This window comes from Empidonax traillii, unplaced genomic scaffold (genome assembly GCF_003031625.1).
Source record: "Empidonax traillii isolate 1590-97213 ecotype Southwest subspecies unplaced genomic scaffold, ASM303162v1 scaffold193:size819438, whole genome shotgun sequence".
NCBI classification, from domain to species: Eukaryota; Metazoa; Chordata; class Aves; order Passeriformes; family Tyrannidae; genus Empidonax; species Empidonax traillii.
Window position 1 is genome coordinate 448519 of NW_020955386.1, and position 21846 is coordinate 470364.

The 21846-nt window shown below is 52.8% G+C and overlaps 1 protein-coding gene and 1 long non-coding RNA gene across 2 annotated transcripts; one reads left to right on the forward strand and one right to left on the reverse strand.

The window, feature by feature from the left end:
* Positions 1 to 3347: 3347 nt before the first annotated feature.
* Positions 3348 to 6992, reverse strand: LOC114058905. Its single transcript, XR_003571542.1, has 3 exons — positions 6888 to 6992; positions 3891 to 3993; positions 3348 to 3518 (listed from the first exon to the last, which is right to left on the reverse strand). It is a non-coding gene; the product is annotated as an uncharacterized LOC114058905 (long non-coding RNA).
* SIX2 (SIX homeobox 2) lies at positions 6824 to 11166 on the forward strand. The gene is made up of 2 exons (XM_027886732.1): positions 6824 to 7448; positions 9950 to 11166. The coding sequence occupies exons 1-2, from the start codon at positions 6889 to 6891 to the stop codon at positions 10251 to 10253; spliced, it is 864 nt and encodes a 287-aa protein (XP_027742533.1). The 5' UTR covers positions 6824 to 6888; the 3' UTR covers positions 10254 to 11166.
* The last annotated feature ends 10680 nt before the right edge of the window (positions 11167 to 21846 follow it).

The following is a 21846-nucleotide window of genomic DNA, read 5'->3' on the forward strand; positions in this document are numbered from 1 at the left end:
TGCATACCCCATGGAAGAATTCACACAAACTCTTTCTACTGTAAAGGTGGGGGGAGGAGGGGGGAATCTACATATCCGTAGACGCTGCTTGCTCTCTAGATGTTGACAAGGATACCCGTGCCTCAGGCCCTTGATTGTTTTAGGGACTGCACTTTCTTCTCTTGCCAGATGTACAGAAGAGGAAGGGACCTCCAAAGTCCTCGTGTACTATTATGCACCAGGAAGGGGACTCAGTTCAGGTATCACTTGCAGGTAGGCAGGATGGTTGGTGGCTGTTACTAAGACATGGTGATAACCTATGTAAATCACCTCTGACAGACTGGGAGAGACCTTACCAGGCTGAATCTGTCTGGAAGAATAAAGGACGAGCCTTATTTTCTCTCAGCAACGATGGGAACTGAGTATTAGAGCCCTCTAGTGAGGTTTCTCGGAGTGGATCCCCGCCTGCAGCCCGTGGGGCCGAAGGAGTGGCTTTCCTTCCTAGGAGGGAACCGAAATTCCCTCTCGTGCTGCAGGGGGAGGCCGGCGACTTGCTCCCCTTATAGGAAAAGCGGCCGGCGAGAGCGCGGGTTCATCTGCGACACCGCCTCCTGATCGGTGCTCTTGCTCCGAAACACCCCCAGCAGCTGCCGCTGAGCGAAGGGGCCCTGTGCTCGGCCCCCACCCCACGCAGAGCATCCTGCACCCACGGAGCGGTAGCACTATGGCCGAGCCCCCGAAGCAGTCAGCTGCCTGGAGAAGGAAGGCAGGAGGGAAGGGAGGGCGCCTGTTCCTAAAAATACTCCCCAGTCAAATCCCCGTGAGCCAGGGATGGAGATGGTAACAGAAGTGCCCTGAATCGGTAGGAACAGTGAACAATCTTCGTGCTTTCCTCATCATCTTGGAATAATCAGTGGAATTAACTGAGGTCGAGGAAACAGGCTCTTGGGTTAGTTGTGGGAGGCTGTGAGAATAGGGGGCAGCCATTAAAAGAAACCTGATCGCTATTCATCAACTCGGAAGAGGAGAAAGGAGGAGGGAAAAAAAAAAAAAGACCTTGGTGGCTAAAGCTCATACCAACCTGGTCTATCTCTGATCAAGAAGATCCCTGGAAACAAGAAGTTTACAAATATTGTCAAATTGATGCTTGTAGTGTGATTTAAGTTGTCAGTCCCGCAGAAGCCCACCAGAAGTTTAGATTCAATACCCTGCATTTCTGGCTAGTTATTGCAAATCCCCTAAGGCAGAAAGCTCTCTCTTTCCTTATTTTAACCATATGTGCCTTTTGTTGTTGTTGTTGTCTTGTCTGTAAGCTGTACACTGTCTGCTGAGAGAGATCCCTTCTGCCGCAGAGCATCTGAGGCTGTTCTTGCAGCCGGGAGCGGGGTAGGGGTTGGGTGGACACCGGCCCGGGCCCCTGTCGTCACCCTCCCCGGACAGCCCCCCAGCCGGCTGTGCCCTCCTCAGGATCTGAGTTTCGCTGTGGGCCGTGGAGGGGGGATACCCCAAATAAATACCAGCGCTGAGAGTAACGGCCGGGGAAGTGCTGATAGCAGAAGTGAGTGAAAACTCTCAGCCCCTAGCCCGAGATCGAGAAGGGATAATATAAAAGTAATCAGGACCGGTCGCATTAGTCGGTTGGAGGGCTATCGTGTTTCGTGGGGAGCGCGGGAGGTTACAGTGCCTTGAGCTGGGGACAGTGCCGCCCCCGGAGTCCCATTTCACCGAGGGACCGCCGGGAGGCGGAGGCGGGAAGGTTCACCGAGGCCAACTCAGTCACGTCGCATCAGGCCCCTATCTCCTAATTAATACATTTCTTTCGAAGATGTTATTCCAGCACCTCAGGTCGAGCCGGCGGGGAAACCTCTTCGTGACAGAGAGGAGCGGCAGAGATGTGGGCGCGGGCAGCGGGGACGCTCCCCGGGGCAGAGGATCCGCTCCCGCGGGCGCCCAGCCGGCCGCCCCTGTCCACAGCACCCTGCTCCCCGCCCCGCAGCCCAACAACGTTCTCTTTCAAGCGGATTTTGTTAGCATAATCGAGTTACCCGCTACATATCTGAAATCCTTGACCGGTCCCCTTGAGGAACGGCGCATTGCGCGCAGCAAAAGCTTTGAATTATTCCTTTCGCCCCGAATCAAGGAACAACAACCAATTGTTGTTTGTCTTAATATAGTTGTGTGCAGTGATCCTCCGCCTTGCTTTCTTTCTTTCATTCGGGACAGGATCTTAGTGCCATCTCTCATGGGACAGACTTGAGTTTTAGACAAAAAGCAAAAATAAATAAAAGTGTGGATAAATAACGGGAGGGCGGGGGGAACAACCCTCAGATCCGGGTAGCAAAATTGCCTCCGAGAATCCCGGGCGAGCTTTGGCTGCCTAAAGAATCCCTAGTCTCACCATGGAGAAACATGTGGTCCCGGTGAAACCCGCTGAGCCCCCGGATTAGGGGGCGTGGGACAGGTAGGCCTGATATCCTGGCAAAGGTCGCTATGATTAATTAAAAAAAAAAAAAAGTAACCTAGTGGGAGTAGCAATTTTATTGCGGCAGGCCTTTGGTCTCGGTAAACCCCATCGGTTTTAAGGGAAAAGCATACTGCAGCCCCACCAAAAAGAAAGAAAAGCAAGGGGGGGGGGGGGGGGGAAAAAAAAAAAAAAAAGAAAAAAAAAGAAAAAAAAAGAAAAAAAGAAACGAAAACTTGGAGTTCTGTAGCTCTCGCTACAGTCCTCGCCATCTGCGAGGAAGATGTGATTCTTTCTGGCATGTGAAGGTTGCGGGGTTTATCATTTGTTAGCTACCCCTGCCGATAAAAGCGCCCTCGGAGGGGCCCCGTGTCCCTGCCCTGCCCACGCCGGGAGCCGAGGCCGGCCGGCAAGAGCGCGCGTGTCCACAGCCCTGGGAGAGTGGGTGACAGGCTTGTCCCGAGACCCGCGAGGAGCTGAGCGGCTCGGTGAAAAGGGTAAGGGGCTCCGCAAAGGTCGTGGGGGTTGGCGGAAAGGTGCAGGGCAGGAGTTTGGGTGAATCAGCTCCTGCCTTTAACGGGAACGATGCGGGCCTGCAGCCTTCCGCACAGGCTGCTATCTACGAGGAGACGTTAAAGGCATAGCCGAGAACGCGATTTCCAGATAACTGCAGTGCTACCTTTGCACTCACCCGTGCGCACTAAGCAGTTACGTGCAAGGAAAGGCTCCTCTGAAGAGACACGGCCGTCTTCAGCCCGTTCCTCAGAAAGTCTGTGTCCCGGTTAATGAAAAGGAGCGTTACGATAAAAACGACCTTTTATTTCACAACGATGTTGACACTGACAGTATCTCTGGCTGCTGCGTGTGCGGCAACGACTGCTCGGAGGGGTGAGGCGCTTGCCCAGTGGGCCCTCGGCAAAGTGACAGACGGGGCAGGGGCCGGGATGAAACTCGCCTTTTGGGTCGCCTCGAATAAAACCTTCCACAGCAGCTGAACGGGAGACAGCCGGCAGCAGCCAGGTGAAACCATCCCGTCGGACCGGGAGCAAACGTGAACAGGTGATCCGCGTCTCCTGCTCTGAAATGTAATGGCAGTGAACGAGCTCCTTAGCAAATACCGAAAAAAGCTCGCCCGATCTCCTGTTTCCCTTACCAGGCACTACAATGTTATTCGCCCCGTGCTGCTGCTTTGCAGCCAGTATCTGCTCTGTCTACTTGAATGTACGGGAATTTTTTTTTTTTCCAGAAAGTTAAAAGCAGTTATATAGAATTTGGATCCAGATGTCACTAATTTGCAATTGCTCTAGGACGCAAACTGATACAGGGTGCCCAGGAAGGGGGTAACCCTGCCTCTGCCCAGCTCTCTGGGAAGTGAACTTACGCTATATGCAAGCTGCAGCGTAAAGTGAAAGCGCCTACGGAGAAGCTGGCGTGTAGATTCTGTACTCACATTTTAGGGTGCTAAGAAGACTCTCAGATCTAAATCCACTCAATAGGTTTTGACATCTCCTTTCCGGCTAGGGCGAACAGCTGCTCCCGTTCAGATTCAACCACTGTGGTTGTGAGATGGAAGGAGAGGAAGAGCAGGCAGGTATATCCCTAATAGTAACGTTGGCTCGTTCGTGGGGCAAACAAGCATGTTAGCAGGAAGGCGGGAGGCACAAATCAGACCTCTTTCGCACTTTTCTCTATTTCCACGGTCCCCATTACGGGAGGCAACAGAAGGCACACGGTGTGTGTGCGCGGAGGTCGGGGATGGGAGAAGGGATTCTCCCCTGTTTCTGCTAAGAATAATATTTGAAGTGGGTCGGTTGTCCCGTCCCGTCACTGTATGCTACGGCTGCGAACCATCCAGCTGCTTAGGTTGTCTAGGAAGCTCTGGGACCGGGATGCTTTCGTTTACAAACAAGTACAGCTTGAATCCTGCAGAGATCGGCCGGAATAGAGGCACTAAGCAGTCGAGAGCTCATTTTGTAAAGGGATGAAGGGAAAATCATGCAAGGGAGTTTTACCGAGCCGTCACCAACATCCCCGATTTTGTTTTAAACGAATTTGGCTTGTTTCTTTCTCTCCCTGAAAAAGAAGCCTCTAATTTGCGCCCCTGGGGGATCCAGGGCGGGAACTGCCCGCTTGACACTGTTTCCTTATGGCAGCACTCGGGAAAAGCCCGGACGGACAGGTGGGAGGACACGTAGCTTCCACAGTGGAATGCACTCGAGAAAGTACAGATATATGCCGCTAATACGCACAGGCGTCCGGACATGGAGGGAGCTGGACGCGGGCTGATCCGTTGCCCCCCTACCCCGCCCTCTTCCTCCTCCTTCTTCTGCCTCCCTCCCCCGCCGCATTTTCCCTGGCCGCAGCCCTGGCGCGGCTTCTCGCCGGGAGCCGCCGCCGCCGGGAGCCGCTGGGCTGCGCGCCGGCCGCCCTAGCCTCGCCTTCCCCCGGGACGGTCGCTGCGCCCGCCCGGGCCGGCACGGAGGCTCCGTCCATCGGCCGCGGAGGCTCAGGCTGCGAGGCGGGAAGCCGCAGCCCAGTCTCTTGTGACTTCGCTAAATCCCTGACGCGCCGGGGCGGCTAAAAAGGTACCGTGGCAGGAACCCACAATTGCAGAGACCTCTCCTGTCAGGGCTGCAAATAGCGTAGAAAGAGCTTGTGGGATTAATTATTATTTCTCCGCAAAAGGAGTACATTACAGGCCATGGAAACTCCCTGAGTTTGTGGTAGAGAGGCTCCTCCCGAGTGCCCTCACCTGGGCGAGCCCCGACGCCAGCCTCTGCCCCGGCGGCCCCGTCCGGCTGCGCAGCCCGAGAGCCGCTCCCGAGGAAGCACCGCAGCTCCCTTCACCCGCTCGTCGCACTCGTACCCTCTCCCTCGACCTTCCAGCTTGCACAACTTTCTCCCCCGCCTTTCACTTTGTGTAGACCAAAAGGAATGGGAAAGGATACGGATCCCTGCCCCGCAGAGTCAGTAAACTTAAAACTCGGTGTGTAATGGGCACGCGTGGGTGATAAAGGGTCCGTCTAATCAAGCGAAGTGCCTCTGACTTTTACACTTTTACACGTGTACCTCTCCTGGATGAAATACCCCGACACGCTCCTGGAAATCGAGTATAAATAAATGTCCGGCGTCCAGTGGTCACAAATGCCAGCGCCCTGCACGCCAGAGCGTGGTGGGGCACGGCCGGCGATTCATGGAGAGGCAGTACTTCTCCGGCCCCGTATCATCGTGCCTTCTCCTCGCTCCCGGGCAGGTACGACCAGCGTGTAATGGGATCCCAGGTCACAAACAGGGTCTCCATTGTACATGAGAGGCCCCTTCCCTATAAAACTCTCCGACAGTGGTTACTGCGCTCTGGGGAGGGAGGCTAAGCGAACGCATTTAGGAAGAAATTTTTCTGCAAGGGCCGGAGACGGGCTTTTCTCCCCACCGCGGGTGCCGAGGACGGCAGAGCCCGAGGTCCGGAGCGGCGGGACCGGGATGGGGCTGCGGGATCCAGACGGGGCGGCGGGGTCGGGACAGGACTGCGGGATCCAGACGGGGCGGCGGGGCCCGGCCGGGGCGGCGGCTCCGTCCCGCCGCGCCGCAGCGCCCTGCGGCGAGAAGCAGGGCCCCGGGCTCCGAGCTCCGGCGCTCCCCCTCTCCCCCGACGGGCGCCTGCAGCGTCAATCACGGCGGAAATTTCTCTCTCGCTAGCTAATATCTCAGCTCGCAGGGCCGCCTCTGAGTGGATCTGAGCAATCTGTCAACCCAGCCGGGGAGCCACCTCAAAACAGATCGGGTTACCCCTGATTGACAGCGTCACCATGGCAAATAATTTGACTAAAACTATTGTCTTCTGCTGGCAGTCCCCGGGTCAGATAACCGGACCAATCACAGCGCGGATAATCACTTTTCATGCCAGCTTAGAATAATATTATTAAAAAAAAAAAAAAAAAAAAAAAAAAGGGAGAGAGAGAGAAAGAAAGGGGGGGAAAACTCCGAGAGGGAGAGGAGCGAGGGAGCAGGGCTTTACCACTATATTATGTGGGATCTGGCGGTGGGGGGTGGGGGGGAAATAGGGAGATCCCAAACCGTCGGCTGAGGGGGGTGGGGGTGTGAGAGCCGCGGCCGCTGCGAGCGCTGCAGATAGGAGACAAAAGAGGCACGAAGTTACTCTCGCAACTTGGACTTACAAAAAGGAGGCGGCGGCCGGGGGAAAAGCCGCCCGCGCTCCGGCTCTCGAGACTTTTTTTCGCCGCTCTTCGCCTTTTTTCCCCGGCTCCCGCGACCGCCCCGGGGCCGGGCGCCGCCGATGGCCGCGGCCCCCCGCGCCCGGCCGTGACGCCCGAGCGGGCCCCGCCGGGCGCAGCCGCCCCGGGGCCGGCCCCGCATGCCGGGCGCTGCCCGCCGCCCAGCGCCGCTCCCCTCTATGCGGCCATAGGGCGCGCGGCGGGGCAGGGCTCACCATGTCGATGCTCCCGACTTTTGGCTTCACCCAAGAGCAAGTGGCCTGCGTCTGCGAGGTGCTCCAGCAAGGCGGCAACATCGAGCGGCTGGGGCGGTTCCTCTGGTCCCTCCCTGCCTGCGAGCACCTCCACAAGAACGAGAGCGTCCTGAAGGCCAAGGCGGTGGTGGCTTTCCACCGGGGCAACTTCCGCGAGCTCTACAAGATCCTGGAGAGCCACCAGTTCTCGGCGCACAACCACCCCAAGCTGCAGCAGCTCTGGCTGAAGGCGCACTACATCGAGGCGGAGAAGCTGCGGGGGCGACCCCTAGGGGCGGTGGGCAAGTACCGGGTGCGCCGCAAGTTCCCGCTGCCCCGCTCCATCTGGGACGGCGAGGAGACAAGCTACTGCTTCAAGGAGAAGAGCCGCAGCGTCCTCCGCGAGTGGTACGCCCACAACCCCTACCCGTCCCCCCGCGAGAAGCGGGAGCTGGCCGAGGCTACCGGCCTCACCACCACCCAGGTCAGCAACTGGTTCAAGAACCGCCGCCAGCGGGACCGCGCCGCCGAGGCCAAGGAAAGGTACGGCTCCCCACGGCTTACCCTGATACCGCGGCTGCTCGACCCCTCCGCTCGCTCCGCGCCTCCCTCTCTGCCCCGGCCCCGGTTGCGGGAGGCCCACCGGGAAGGCATGGGCTGACCGCCGCTGGGACGCCCAGAGAGCCAGCGGCGAACGAGCTGGGCTCTCGGGCAGGGCTTCTGTCTGCCGAAAGTAGCCCTGGGAGAGGCGGCCGAGACCCCTTCCTCGCCGACATCCCACTCCCCGCACAGCCGGCGCGGCGGCCCCAGGGCAGCCTCTGCTGCTGGGGACGTTCCTCACGGCTGGCGGCGACTCCCGGTTAAGCAGGGCGTCTGCCGCCTCTCCGGGGCAACCCGGAGTAAAGCCCAGCCGGGCGCCGGTGGCCGGAGGTGCATGTGGGAGTCCGCGGCCCTTCAGGACAGACCGGCGGCGGCGAGGCCCAAGGGCAAGGGCTCCGCGCCCCGCACAGCTCAGAGCGTGTCCTGGAGGGTGACCCCGGTGCAGAAAGGGAAAGCCAGGGTACAGAGGGGAAGGTGTAGGTCTGAACGCGTTTAGCAAATAGGTCCAGTGTCGTCGGTTCCTGGTGTGCGGCGGGAGACCTGGACAAGGACTGAGCAGAGCAAATTCTTGCCTCGCTCGTGACATTGCAGTTCTTATTCCCTACCCAGTAAGGTGTTCATGAACGCGTGTCAATAGGTGTATGTTCTTAGGACGAACGTGATTCTGCTACTGTGCTTTTCACATTAAATGGAGTGAAGGGACTAATAATCGCCGGGCAGAGGTATTTGGGATGACTGAAAAGTCATCAGCAGTCCCTATGCCTTAGTAAGACGGTTCGAAGAAGCAAAAAGGGTCCTCTAACTGCATTCACTAGTTCTCTGAACTGCTCGGTCCGTACGGATCTGATTGTATGACCTGCTCGGTCAATTAACATCAGAAATCTCCTGTAGATCCTTGCCTCTGAGGTAACTTCTACCTTTCGAGACTCTCTGCCTACCATGTTTTGGAAACGGGCAGCGCCGCAGCTGTGCAGCCCGGCAGGTTCGGACACAGATTTGTTCTATTCATTTCACGAAACGGTGCTAGCGATTTAATTTTACTTCAAATCCTCTCAAGTGTTGGTTTTACGAGATGTTAGAGATCCTTTTTATTGCTGATATCAGGGACTCACCTTCAAATATCCAAAGGAAATGAAGGTTACACTTATTCCATTCCTTTTTTTTTTTTCTTCCCGCGGAATCAAATTTTAAAGGTCTCCAGAGACAAATAAGATTTTTGACATTGAAAAATACACTCAACCTAATATTACACTCCAGGCGTTGGAAAACAGACCGTTCATGGGATTGCCATTCACTCAAGGAAACTTGTTCAAACAGAGCTTTCTTGTCTATTTTTATTTTTTTGGCACTAAGTGTCTCCAGCCACATCCTGCAGCCCTCAGTGAGGAAAAACCGTCAGTGCAATGGCTTAACTTCTCTCGACAAATCCTGCAGGATAGGGCCCCTCTGCCAGATAGTGTGTTTCAAAACTTCCGCAGAAGCTTTTAAATAGACTCGCATTGCCTTCAGTATTTCAGGCAGGGCTCAGTCTAAAGTATTTCTACAAGGGCTATGTCTAAAGGCCGCCTAAGCCTTGAAGGGGTGGCCGCCCCGACCCCAACTTGCTCCTCTCATTTCGGAAAAAAAATATAGATATATAAATATATAGATATATCTGCAAGGGGTTGGCCAGCCTCCAGTGATTTCTCGGTATTTACCCGGTGATGGATTTCGAAACTACGTCCTGCCTTTCCGAGCCTTTGTCGGTAGGCGCACCGGCGATGCCGACTATCCCCGCCGCAGAGCCGTGCGAGGGGCCACCCTGGCTGCGCCCACCGCCGCCCAAGGGGGGATGTAGGGGTAGCGACGGCTGTGCGGAGCATTTCCCGAGAGGGCCGAGTTAACTCTGTTCGCTTGCCTTATCTTCCATATTCGGCTATATTTTGAGCTTTAGGCTCAGGGCGAGGCGGGAAAAAAACATGTCTTAAGTGAAAGACTTGTCCTCCTGATGTGAGCCCGGGAGGCTGTTCTGCTGTATGGAGCCATTCTGCCTGGAGCTCGCCGGACTTTGGCCTTCCTAGGAGAAATCGTGGCCAAATTTCTCTTCCTAGAGCAGTTTTAAAGTTAAAAAGTACTTTTTTTTTTTTTTTTTTATGTCTTTCTCCCTTCCCTTCCGCCCCCTCCTCATACTGTGCAAACTCTTTGGACGCAGAAAATTACATTTTGGCAAAGTGACACTTTCCACTGGGCTAGTGGGAGACTCTGTTTACAAGCTCAGCGGACCTTAGACCTTAGTGCCAGATGAAGAGACCTTGGAGGTTTGCAGTTTTCAAACCTACTGTTTTTGCACTCCCCTCCTCTCGCTGCTCCCCGGAGCCAGCTCCCCGCCGCCCCGGCTCCCGTGGTGTGCGCCCCGGAGCGACGGCCACACGGTGATTTCCCTCCCTCTTTTGTGTTTCCTATAGGGAAAACAACGAGAATTCCAACTCCAACAGCCACAACCCGCTCTCGGCGTCAATGAACGGGAATAAGACAGTTTTGGGGAGCTCAGAGGACGAGAAGACGCCGTCAGGGACCCCGGATCACACCTCCTCCAGCCCCGCGTTGCTGCTTAGCTCCAATCCCGGGCTGCAACCCCTGCACGGCCTGGGCCACCCCCAGGGCCCCAGCGCCATCCCCGTGCCCAGCGCCGACCCCATGCATCACCACAGCTTGCAGGACTCCATCCTCAACCCCATGTCATCTAACCTGGTCGATCTGGGCTCTTAAAACAGTGTACACGCTCCCTCCTTCGCACCGGCCCTCCTTTACTCTCTTTTTTTTTTTCCCCTTTTTTTCTTTCCTTTTTTTTTCTCCCCCCTAAATCTTACCAGAGACTTTGAAAGCGATGATAAACACCTTAGTGGATGTGTTGTGCCCTTTGGCAGAAGGCTGGCTGCAGGTTTGCAAGGTAGCAGACTCGACTGTGGGCAGTGATGTTGCGAAAAGCCTTAGGAGTTGTTTACAGGTGGTCTCAGGCGTGAAGGACTGTTGGACAGGAGCTGTGATTTTCACGGCAAGCTGTAAGGGGGATCGGTTTAGCAGCTCTTTCCAGCCTTAATTTCACGAATCTCTCTGTGGTGTCACTCGATCGGGCCGGTCTGTGTGGTAAGAGGCACATTGTAATAATTTTTTGGGGGGTGCGGGGAGAAAAGTGGAACACAAGGCTGTTGTTGCCATGCCTGTTTGGAAGTTACACATCTCTCCCGTTATTCTATTGTAGTTATGTATCCGTGGCAGGTGTACGATGTACAATTTCAACTAAGAATACAAAAGTTGTAGTCAAGTTATAGCAGCAACACGCGCTCTAGGCAGACTCTGTAACCTTCTTGTAGCTGACGCTATGCAGAGAGACAGCTTCTTCGGCCTTGTCCATGTGGTGCTTTAGCCATTTGCTGTGTGGAAAAGGAAGTGACGGCCCAGCTCTGGCCCGGAGGAAGGCAGAGACAGAATTCCCCCTTCTGTGTGCAACGTGGGCAGGAGCTGGCTTTAAAAGGAAAAGAGGAATTGCTGCTCAAGTTTAGACCTAAACGACAGTATCAACAGCAAGTCACTCACCTTAGTTTTGTTTCTTGTTTATATTATGTGAATACTTTCTTTGGAAAATATTTCTGCTTTTATTTTATAATAAAAACTAGAAATCTAACTCGGCGTACGGTTGCTTCACTCGCCCGCGGGGTGTTTTCGGACTCAGTCCTGAGCGGAGCAGAGCGGGCATCCCGGTGGGGGACGCCGGGGAAGGTGGTGTCGGGTGTTCACACCCCCGCAGCCTGCCCCATTTGGGGTGACCCACGAAGCAAAGCCCGGGCACGTTGGTTCGGGGAAGCGGCGTGCGCCGTGGGGGAGCTGAAGTCGCCCTGCGGGAGCGGGGAACTGAGAGGTCGGAGAAGGACGAGCGGTGCGGGCCCTGAGGGAAGAGTAGAGGTCAGCCACCTGCTCCACCGAGGGCACGGCGGTGCAGGCTGCGGGCTTTTCCGCCCAGTGTCCGCTGGCCCCGGCAGAAAGTCGACCCCACCGCCACCCGCTCCCCACCTCTCTTAAAGGGCGGGCGGGCAAACCAAGTGTGGCCAGCCCCTGCTCCGCAGTTCAGCACGGCTGGGCTGCAAACGCCTTTCCAGCGCCTGCGGGAGTGATGGTGGGAAAGTGATTGCTCTATTCCTCTCCTTTTTCTTTCTTTATTTTTAATTTCCTTTTTCTGTAAACACCAGGTAGCAAATGAGACAGGCAAGTTTCTTGCCAGTTTGCCCCGTTAAAAGATAAGAGCTCAGGGTGATTTCAATGCATCTTGCACCCTCGCTGCCAACTCTTTGCGAGAAGCCGAATGTCTTATATCATCTGCTTAAAATGTTCCTCATAGCTTGCAAAGGGGTTTACACTTTCCTCTTTCTTTTTTTTTTTTTTTTTTTATATCTCTTTAAAATTATTTTCTTGTAAAAAGTAAACCGAGAAAACTTCGAGCGGGATAGAAATATGTGTAGTTCAGCAAAGATTGTGTCCAGGTTTCAGACGTTGGCTGAAATTTCAATCAGTGGGAGTATTGTGTGGGCAATGTCCTAATTTGATATAATCTGAGGCTGGATTAGCGCCTCTGTGCGTTTGTGGGTGTTCGCTAAAAGCACGTTTCTCTGAGGTTCCGTTAAAAGTCTGTAGAAGGGAATGTATGGATGTCAGTAAGGGGGAGGTTCGGCCTATGGAAAAAAAGTTTACCCTCACTCTCTCCTATATGTTCTCGTTATGCTGGGGTGCGGCGGGGTGCAGTCTTATATAGGAGGCAATGTGGTATATTCAGGTTTATATTTCCTCTGTTTCTGCTCTTTGGGGTCATTTTTTCAGCAGCGGAGATGATGTGACTGTTGTCTGTGCTGTGGGACCGTACCAGTGTGGCCCTGCGTGCATAAGGGTCTAAATAGCAGATCCTGTTATTTCCGTTGAGAAGCATTTAATAATTTTAGCTATGAATTTTAATTCTTTGAAAATAAACATTTTGCAAATAGAGGAACCACTGCTTCCTAGAGCTATAGAAGATCCCTGCTCCCTGTAAAATAACACACGCAGATGTGCAATACTGCAAAGAATGAATTAATTGGATAGATGATTATTCTGTATTTTTATAGATTGAAATGAGTTTTGGAAGGATAACAGAACGTCTAGGTTAATAAAACATGGCCCCAAAACCGAAATAAAGCCTTAAGGTTTTGCCCTGTGGAGAAAGAAAAAATGAGAAAGAGCAAAGCCAAGATGGGGAATATTTAAAGAGGCATTATGAAAACAGGATGGGGTTTATGTAGTTAATAAAAGGTCATATTGCACAGAGGAGGCACAATTCGATCGGGGAAAGTAAATGAAGGGCTGACACAGTGAGAAAGACTCTTGGAAAGAGTGGAATCTGTAAAAACTCATGTAAATTCAGTGCGTATCTCTTATATACCGAGAAATCAAGACAGGGCAAGTGACTGAAGCCAATTAAAGATGGCTAGAAACAGAAATCATACAGTAAGAAAAAAAATCTGCAGGTCAATCCGGCATAAAGGGCGGCGCATACAGCTCAAAGCCTCAATGATGGGATGTGTGTAATGTAACCTGAAAACCCATACATGTTCAGACTCATTGTATTGGACCATACTTGCCTTAGTACTGATGTTTGGTAAATTACCTCAAATCCCTCCGATTTTCCACGCACAAAAAAAGTTCCCGATAGAGGAATATGCCGAAACTAACGTGACTAATCCTTGGTTTTAAACAGATTAGTTATGATTCACTAGCATTGGGTTACATGGGCATATCTCATCTCAGGGTTGGTTGTTTCTGGGGTAGTCGCAAGGTTTTTGAGGTATGAATAAAAAGGTGGTTCGGTCCCGGCAGGCTTTATCTGTGAAACTCCCCCTGACTAACCTCGGACTGAGGCCAGGATGTGGCAGGCAAACTGCACGGCTAGACAAACTGGGGAAGAACCACGGTCGCTGTTTCTCTCATGTATGCACATACACATGCACCCATATATGTATGTGTGTGTGTATCTATATATAAGCAGTATTTGACCTCAAACTAAAATCTTCCCAAATTACATAGTGTATTCAGCATTTACGGCCCCCAGACCTGTAACTGGAGCAATTCCTTTAGATAGCAGAGAGCTGAATATTCACATACTGGGGCAGATTTTTTTTTCTGCTGCATTTTACTATATGAGTGTTCACAGAACTGATGCTGTGCTGAAGAGAGTCATGAGAGAAATAGCTCTTTTGAGACATAAAACATTTTTATCTGTCCTGACAAGGCTCAACTCATCATCCTCAGGGGGAAATACTGATGGGAGACCATCCCGACAGGCTACTGGAGATGTGGCCCAGTTTCCAACACTTTTGTGGGGACAAAAATCAAGTTTATTGGAGAAAGAGCCTTTCCTATGAGTAGAGGAGCGTATGCCAGAGCTTACTGGCTAAACGCCTTCCATCCACTAGTCCTTGCAGACTCTCGGGGGTAAACAGGACTCTCTCTGAGAAAGATAGTCGCATCATCTACAAGGCTGTGTGGCTGCTTTTTCCTTTGGATAATACAAGCCATTTTGCAAACACTCGACATGAGAGAAGTCACCCGCTTGGTATGTTTTTTGTGGGCTACTCCGGAAAACGCTACTTTGCCCCTTCTCCCAGGACCTAGCGCAGCAGTTTGGGCCTAACCAAAGCCTCAGTGTGTGTTTGAGGGGACTGCTGCAGCACCGGAACAAAAAGCCTTGGGAGTGCCCCTGCCTGCCCAGCTATGTTTGTGTAAGGCACAGGGGCTCCTGTTACCAGACCCGGAAACAAAATCTCTTGCCTTCTTTAGAAGAAACAAATGCAGCCCGGTATGCACAGGCTTTGCCTTGAACAAACCCTCACTTGAGTATGACAAATAATGTAGGGGAGTGGTGATGAAAACACTGGGCACCGGCCCTTACTGCAGAGTTTCTTTAACTTCCTCTGCTTAGTGAATCAAAATGCTGCGGCTCAGGCAGCCAAGGAAAACATACTAAGGGAACTTTCAGTGCTTCAATACACAAGGAAAAGGTGAGGGTTTTGTCTGAAAGAGAGTAGCTCTGGGATTTGGAAAAAATACATTAACATCAGAGCTGGGATGTGAGATCAGCTTCTTCCCATTTTGTTGCGGGTAGCAGTGCTCAAAGCTTCCACTCCACGTATCGGGGAGGTGGATTCTTGCTCGGGAAGAAGGTCCATCTCATTACCATGAAATAAACGGGAGGCGGGGGTTGTTTATTAGCTATTGGGGAGTTTTTGCCGAGTTTGAGCAAAACGCTCGATCTCCAGCTTTAAATATCAAATCTGCCTTTATCCGGAGTTCCGGTGTGCCGCAGAGCCCGTCGCGCTTCGCACCCCGGGGTACCAAGAAGCAGAGGCTGCCGAGTGGGCGGTCGGGCTTGCTGGCCGGCAGAGCACCTCCAGCCCAAGCCGCGTACTGTAGGAAACAAACAAAACAAAAAAACCCAACAACAACAACGACAACAACAACAGCCAAAGGAAGAAAAATAATTACTTCTTTAAAAAATACCCCCCTCCCAACCCCAAACAAACCAAAAAAACCCAATCAGACACACGGAAACAAACTGAGACTTCACCGAGAGTTTGGGATGGACACACTTGTTTAGTGGGAGCTAAGGTGGATGAACAGATAAAATGTTATATCAGCAAACACTGCTGGTAAGGAAAGGAGGGTAGGAGAGGAGAAATCACTTGGAAAGATGAAAATCGCACATGTGCTTCTGATGACCCCATCAGATGCGAAGTCCTCCAGGAAATACATATTTGAAACAGCCAGGAAAAACAAACATGCCTTTTATAGACTTGTCTGTCCCGCCATGAAAAATGCAAACCTCGGTATGGTGCGTGTGTACCCAGGGGGTGGGAGGGAGGAAGGGGAATAGATTTTGTAAAGAATCCGGTGAAAGCTACCTTCATCAGGAATATTCATTTGGGCTGCCCTGCTCTCCAAAAATAAGCTGTAGCATGAAAACCAAGGCAGCAGTTAGAACTAATGTGTGTGAGACGGACATCTGAGTCTGAAAACTGACTGTCAAGAGCTCGTCTGGATGTCAACCCAGGCAAGACTGGCTGGCAACGGGCAGGAAAAAAAACCACGGGGTGCGTGAAGAGTTAGAAAGTGGGACTTTATAAAGCCTACAGTTTGCTAAAACATGTTGGACAAAGTCCAGTGAATCGTATTGGAAGAGCGATTTCTAGACGTGCCGGAGTTTGAGTCTGGGTAGAGGTACTCCCAACCGCACCGTTCCAAAGTGTGGAGTTTAGATGCAGTTGTACTGGAGGTCCGGGGAGAGAGCAGAGGACTCGATTAGAGAGCACTTAGCAGTACATCGTTCGTCCCACACGCACCCCGACCACCCCGTCCTCAGAGACAAACACAGTCCAGCAAGGTTCCGAGGGGACATCTGGTCCCGCTCCGGGCTTTATTTCGCTTTCCTTCCCACCTCCTCCGAAAGGTGGACGTCTGCTGTCCCCGCTGCGGGGCCGGCTTTTGCCCGGTGCTTCGGAAACCTCTGCGGCAGGTGCCCGGGGCGAAGTGGCCACCTCGGTAGCAGGCGGATCCACTCCACGCGGGGACACGCAGCCCTTCGCACGGAGGTGGCGAGGGTGAACGGCCAGTCCGTCCCCCGTCGGTGAGACGTCTCTCCCTGAACACCTGGCGGTGCTGCCGCGACGGTGGCAGGTGATTAAGCACCGCTGGTTCAGTGCGATGCGCTTAATTGGAAGAGGCTATTGTCCCCCTGTTGTCACCGGAGAGCTGCGTGATGGGGGAAAGGCTGAGCTAGCGACATGCCCGGGGGAGGCCCATCCCGAGCACGGCCGATCCGGGACCCCTCGTCCATTTATCCCGGCGCCGTGCCGGGATCAGGGGCTGTCTGTGCCGCGGCAGCCAGAGCTGCCCCGTCGTAGGGAACCGGCTGTTTCCCACCGTCGGGGCGCGCACGGCAAGTGGGGTATCTGTGCCCTGCAGTGCTCTCCTCCCAGCCCGCTCCGATCCGCCGCCATGGAAGTGGAGCCAGCGCATGGCTTCCCCCGGGCACAGGGGCTGCTGGAGCGGGGGGACGGGGCTCCCAGGCTGCTGTGGGGCCAGGGACTGGTGGGTTTCTTTCGGTACTCTGAGATACTCGGTTACCCGTGAGCCTAGGAGCTGCTCGGGGCGGGGATCCGCAGCTCAATGCGCCGCGCAGTGAGAGAGGCCACGGCTGGAGTTGGGGGAGGGAATGGACATTGAAAAATTATGAGACAGCTTAGGACATCGTTCTTTAAGAGAATGCCGAGCGCAAGCCCAACAAAAACATCAACAACGATCAAAGCAGGATGGTTTGGAAACCTCCCGGAACCAAACGAAGCTAGGGGTTGGCAGTGCTGCGCGGGGCGCGGAGCCGGGCGTCCCCACAGGTGGTTGTGGAGAGAATAGTAGGATTCGACCCCGAGCAGCTCACCTCGCTGCTTTCCTAAATTAGGAGGACCGAAGGTGTACGATCCCACCTCAATATCGCTTTTAGCAGAAACTAGGGCGGTCAGAGGGAAGAGGAGACGCTGCTGCTGCGGGTGTGTGCGGATCTGGGCTCTGTCTCTTCAAGTGTGCCCAGATCATGCTTCCTCCCTCATAGGTGCGGCAAATCTCCCCCAGTGAGGTGGTTCTGCGGAGGTTTCGGTCGGAGAAAAGCCCCAGATCCCTTTTAGCTTGGAAAGGCTTTTTTTGGCGGTTGGTGGTTTTTGTTTATTTGTTTGTTTTTTTTTTTTTTTTTTTTGGTGAGGCCGGCACAGCCAAAGCGACGGTGCTTCCCACCTATACGGTATTGAGATCTGCTGGTTATTACTGCCAGCTCTCCCAGATGCCGTCCCCGCCAGGGATCTCCGGAGGTGGAGGGCGGCCAGTGGTTCTCCCATAATTACTCTAAATCGGGTGTGTTTATTACCTCCAATAGTGCCGGCTGTGAAGGGGCCGGGGAGACCAGTCCCTTCCTCTACATTGTCCCCTCTGGGGTAGAACGGGGAGCTGTGTCCGAGGGCCCAAGCTCCCCAGCCTGCCTTTCACCCCTGTCACACTTCGAGGCCACGGAATGCCCCCGCGACTGGCCCGAGGGTTGAGTTCCAGGGGAATCCCAGCCCCTGGTAAGTGCCCAGCAGCTCCCCGGCTGCCCCTTCCCGGGGTCGGCGCCGCTTGTATGGGCTCACTGGAGTCGGGGCAGCCCTGAGACGCAGAGAGCGGCTGCGGTGTTAGTACGAGGGAAGGCTTAAGCCTGTTGCCTACCCTCTCGCTTGGCATGCGTTGCCATTTCGATGGTATCTCCCTTTTGGAGGTATTTTATGGCTGGGGGAAATCTAATCCAGTGAAGAGAAAGGAAGAGAATACTGTTGGCATTGAATGAACTCCGTGTGGTAATTTTCGGGCAAATGTGCGAGTTTCCATGCCAAAGCAAAGTGATTTCTCGTCGAGTCTGCTCATATTCTGAAGGGAGGCGAAGACACCATTTAAGAAATCCAGCTGGTTGCAAATCATACATTTAATCTCTCAGCTGGAATGATTTAATGGATCAGTATCGAGTAACAGTGCTGGAAAAGTAGCCTCCTAAAAAAACAGAGATAAATCCTGATTGAATAATAGTAAATGAAAACCGTGGATTACAGTGACTGCAAGACAGTATTTTCTTTACAGTTCTCGAAAGATGCCGCCTCAGAGGGGCCAATCGAGCCAACAAAGCCCCGCGTGCCATTTTGATGTTGGTGGGAGCAGGTCCCGGCAGCTGCTGTGCCCCCGCTTAACCCGCCTCGGTGCAGGTTCTTCCCTCACTCCTGAAGCCCTGGGCACCCTCTGAAGCGGCTTGTCTGCTATACAAGCAGCAGAGGCAAGCTCTATCTCCGCGCTCCGTGGCCGGGCGAACGCCGACGTGCCTGGGCCAGAGGCGGGTCTAAGGTGGGGGGCATCGGCGAGGACACCGGTGGGCTCACCCCAAGGGGGCATCTTCAGCCCAGAGCCACGGCGGCGGCCGTGCCGTAACCCACCCGTCTGCCTGGGGCCTCGTTGGGATTTTTCTTTTTCCAGCAGGGAAGACGCAGAGGCGGGGGAAGGAACTGTTACCGCCGGGGAAACTGGTATCTTCCCTCGAAATGTGAAAACAGGAGAACAAACCCGTTGCCTCCCTCTGTCAGTTTTGGACGTATGAGAGACAGAAGTGGTACCAGGGTGATGGGGGAAGACGTGAGGCGCTGGGGCCGCCCTTCGCCCCGCACTGCCGCAGCCCGCTGCCGGTGGGACCCGCGGGGATCGCTGACGCGGCGGGGGCCCCTCCGGCGGTCAGGGGATTTTTTAACCCTCCTGTTACGGCAACTTTAACATGGGTCGAGCATCTCCAGCAAAGCCGTCAATGAAAGCTGGATCACGGCCGGGAGTGCAAAAGCACTTGACTCGCCTCCCCCGGCCGAGGAGAAGGTCATTACCGCTCCTAATTAAAAGCGGTTCCTCGGGGGGGGTAGGTGCGTCCCTTGCAGCAGCACCGGGAGCTGGGCGGGAGGGCCCTCATCAGCCCTTCCGAGCCCCGACTCGGGCCTCGGAGCTGGGGCGAGCTGCCAAGCGAGGCCACGGCCGCTGATACCAAAAACCCCCAGCGAACACAGCCCTGCACCTCGATCTGCCCTGCGAGCTGGGCGAGGGCAAGAAAGGGACGAGTCGTCAGCACACGCGTGTCCGCTCCTCGCACACCGGTGGGAGCTACCCCTGCGTCTTCCCGTCTCCCATCGCTGCCTGGCGAGTAATGGGGTTCCGGCGGAGCTGTCCTTCTTGGTCCCGCGGCAGCGTGGGGCTGGACGTTTCTTATATTCATATTTCTATATACTTATATTTATACTTATATTTATTTATATTTATTTGTTGTCTAAAACCCCCCATCCTTTTCGCAGCTCGGAGGAGCAAGAGTTTTTAGAGGGAGAGGTGGGTTTGCTTTCCCGTTTCCCGGTGTTTCGTGTTACCGACTGTGAGGCCGGTAGGTGAGCTTCCCTGCAGTGGGCTGTGACGGTCCTCCTCGTGGGGTGGGGGCACACATCTTTGCTTTAGGTTATTTTACTCGGGACAAAGATGAGAGGGTGGCTGAGACAGTGAGAGAGGGGACACCTCTCGGCAGGGCCACCCCGCAGCCCGCTTGGCCGGGTCGAGCAGCATCGCCCTTATAAGGAATGTAATTCAAGGGCGAACGTCGTCAGCACGGCATTAGCACATTTTTGTCATTAAATGTCCTCGAGTCGTAATAGTTATTTATATTTACAGGGCATTCTTGAACGCAAAACACATGTTTAAGTCAACCCTAGATGAACGTGGAGCCGGTGAGAGTCAGTACTTCCCGAGGACAGTTTTGATGACAAGGGCAGCTCAGGTCAAAACCAGTTTAGTTTGGTGCCACCTATTTATAGAGATGGAACATCTAAAAGAAGTTAAAGAAATGGGATATAGAAAAGAGTCTCAGAAAGTGTTGAGAATCTTTATTTTTTCCTTTGTTCACATAGTTGCGAACACAATCTCAGCCTCTTTCTAAAAATACCACTGTATGAATACACTGTATATTAATCTAAATCTAAATTTAATCGACTACTCCATTTCAAAAGACCTCTCCAAAACTTTTCAACCATTTCAATGTCTTAAGAGGTTTTTACATTGAAACGTTGTTAAAATTCTAATTTCTTTTTCTGCAGGCATATTGCGCAAAAATGGACTTTGACAAATGGATATTTTATGTTTTCTATTAATACTGTTCATATTGTCTTCAAATTGATCAGTATAAGCTTTTGAAAAAATCTCCACCTGCCTGGTCTGTTGAAATCATAGTTACTGACACCCAGCTCATTTCTGTAGAGAAAAGCAAAACAAAGCAGCTATTTTGAAAAGTGGTCATCTGCACTAACCACAAAACAATTGATTATAGTTCCAAAAGACTCAAAGATGTTATTTAATATGTTACTTTCAATCTATACGACCTTATGATTACATTTCCTATTAAGTGATTTATGTACAACAAATATGTAAGCAGATATGTACACAATTTCTATTTAGGTACAACACACTTTAACACATAAATTCATGGCCATTTAATGTTATCAATATCAGTATGGCTACAGAAATTCAAATAATAAATTCTTTCTAAAGCTTTTGAAAAGGATTTCTGTCTTTTTCTTGATTTGTTTTTCAGCCAAGAGCTAAAGCCTGGCCCTGTTCTTTTTGAAGACAGTGGCAAAGTTCCCACCTACACCCCAAGGAGCTGTGAAGTCAGTCAGAGTTTTTCCATGGACTTTGGATCAAGCCCATAGCATGAGTCAATTTAAGAAGTGATTAATTCTCTCTCATAGAAACGCACATTGCATTTGCTTAGATAACTACGACTCGAGGACTTTTTCCACCCCTATATTCTAGGATTCTAAATGAAGAAATTCTTTCGTAAAAATTTCCTTGAAATGGGTCCAGCTGTTCCCTGCCCCCACCAAGTATTCACCTCCAGTTTGGGACTTGCTCTAGGTGGCACCATCTTATGCAAAACATTTATTTTTGTCACTGTTCACCTTCTGACCCGTCTCCTCCATAAATCTCCAGCAAATGTATCTTTTTTTTTGTGAGAAGAGAACCAGGCAGTTCTGGAGAAGAAAACACAGGGAATCAGTAGATCCCAAACAGCAGCACCAGACACAGGCATGACGTGAAAAGAAAGACCCACTCTCCCCATTCTTCATTTCTGGCATTCACTCCCCTTTCCTCACTCTGCAATCTCCTTGACTTCCCTTCAATGAATGTGCCTCAGGATAAGTAGTTTTATATGAGTAGGAATGGGTTTAATGCCCTCCACTAGTTACAGAAAACTCACCCCTTGCTGCTCACCACCCACTAAAAGGAAAGGACCAGGGCCTCTTTGGAAGAGCAGGCTCCTTGGGTGGATTCTGGTAACAGAAACAGCTGACTCTGACCAAATCATCTACTACAAGATCCTCCAAGAACAACAATGCCTGTAGCCTTGCACCCAGCACCAGGCAGGGGCAGGCACTACATGGAGAATGACGAGGCCCCTCCTGCAGCTTGGCCACCCCTGGGTGCCCCCCAGCAGCTGGTGCATGTTTGTATCTGCCATACCTATCTCTCCCTTCTCAACCAGCATCAGCAGGAGGGAAAGGTGAGCCCCTCGCCACATTTCCAGCTCGCTGTCAGTCTGCGCTACATGTAGCTTGGCTGGACCCCAGAGCCTGCCTGGGAATCTTCAGATCACATCTGTGTTTGATTACATCTGTTTGGAGCATCTGTTTATGTCTAT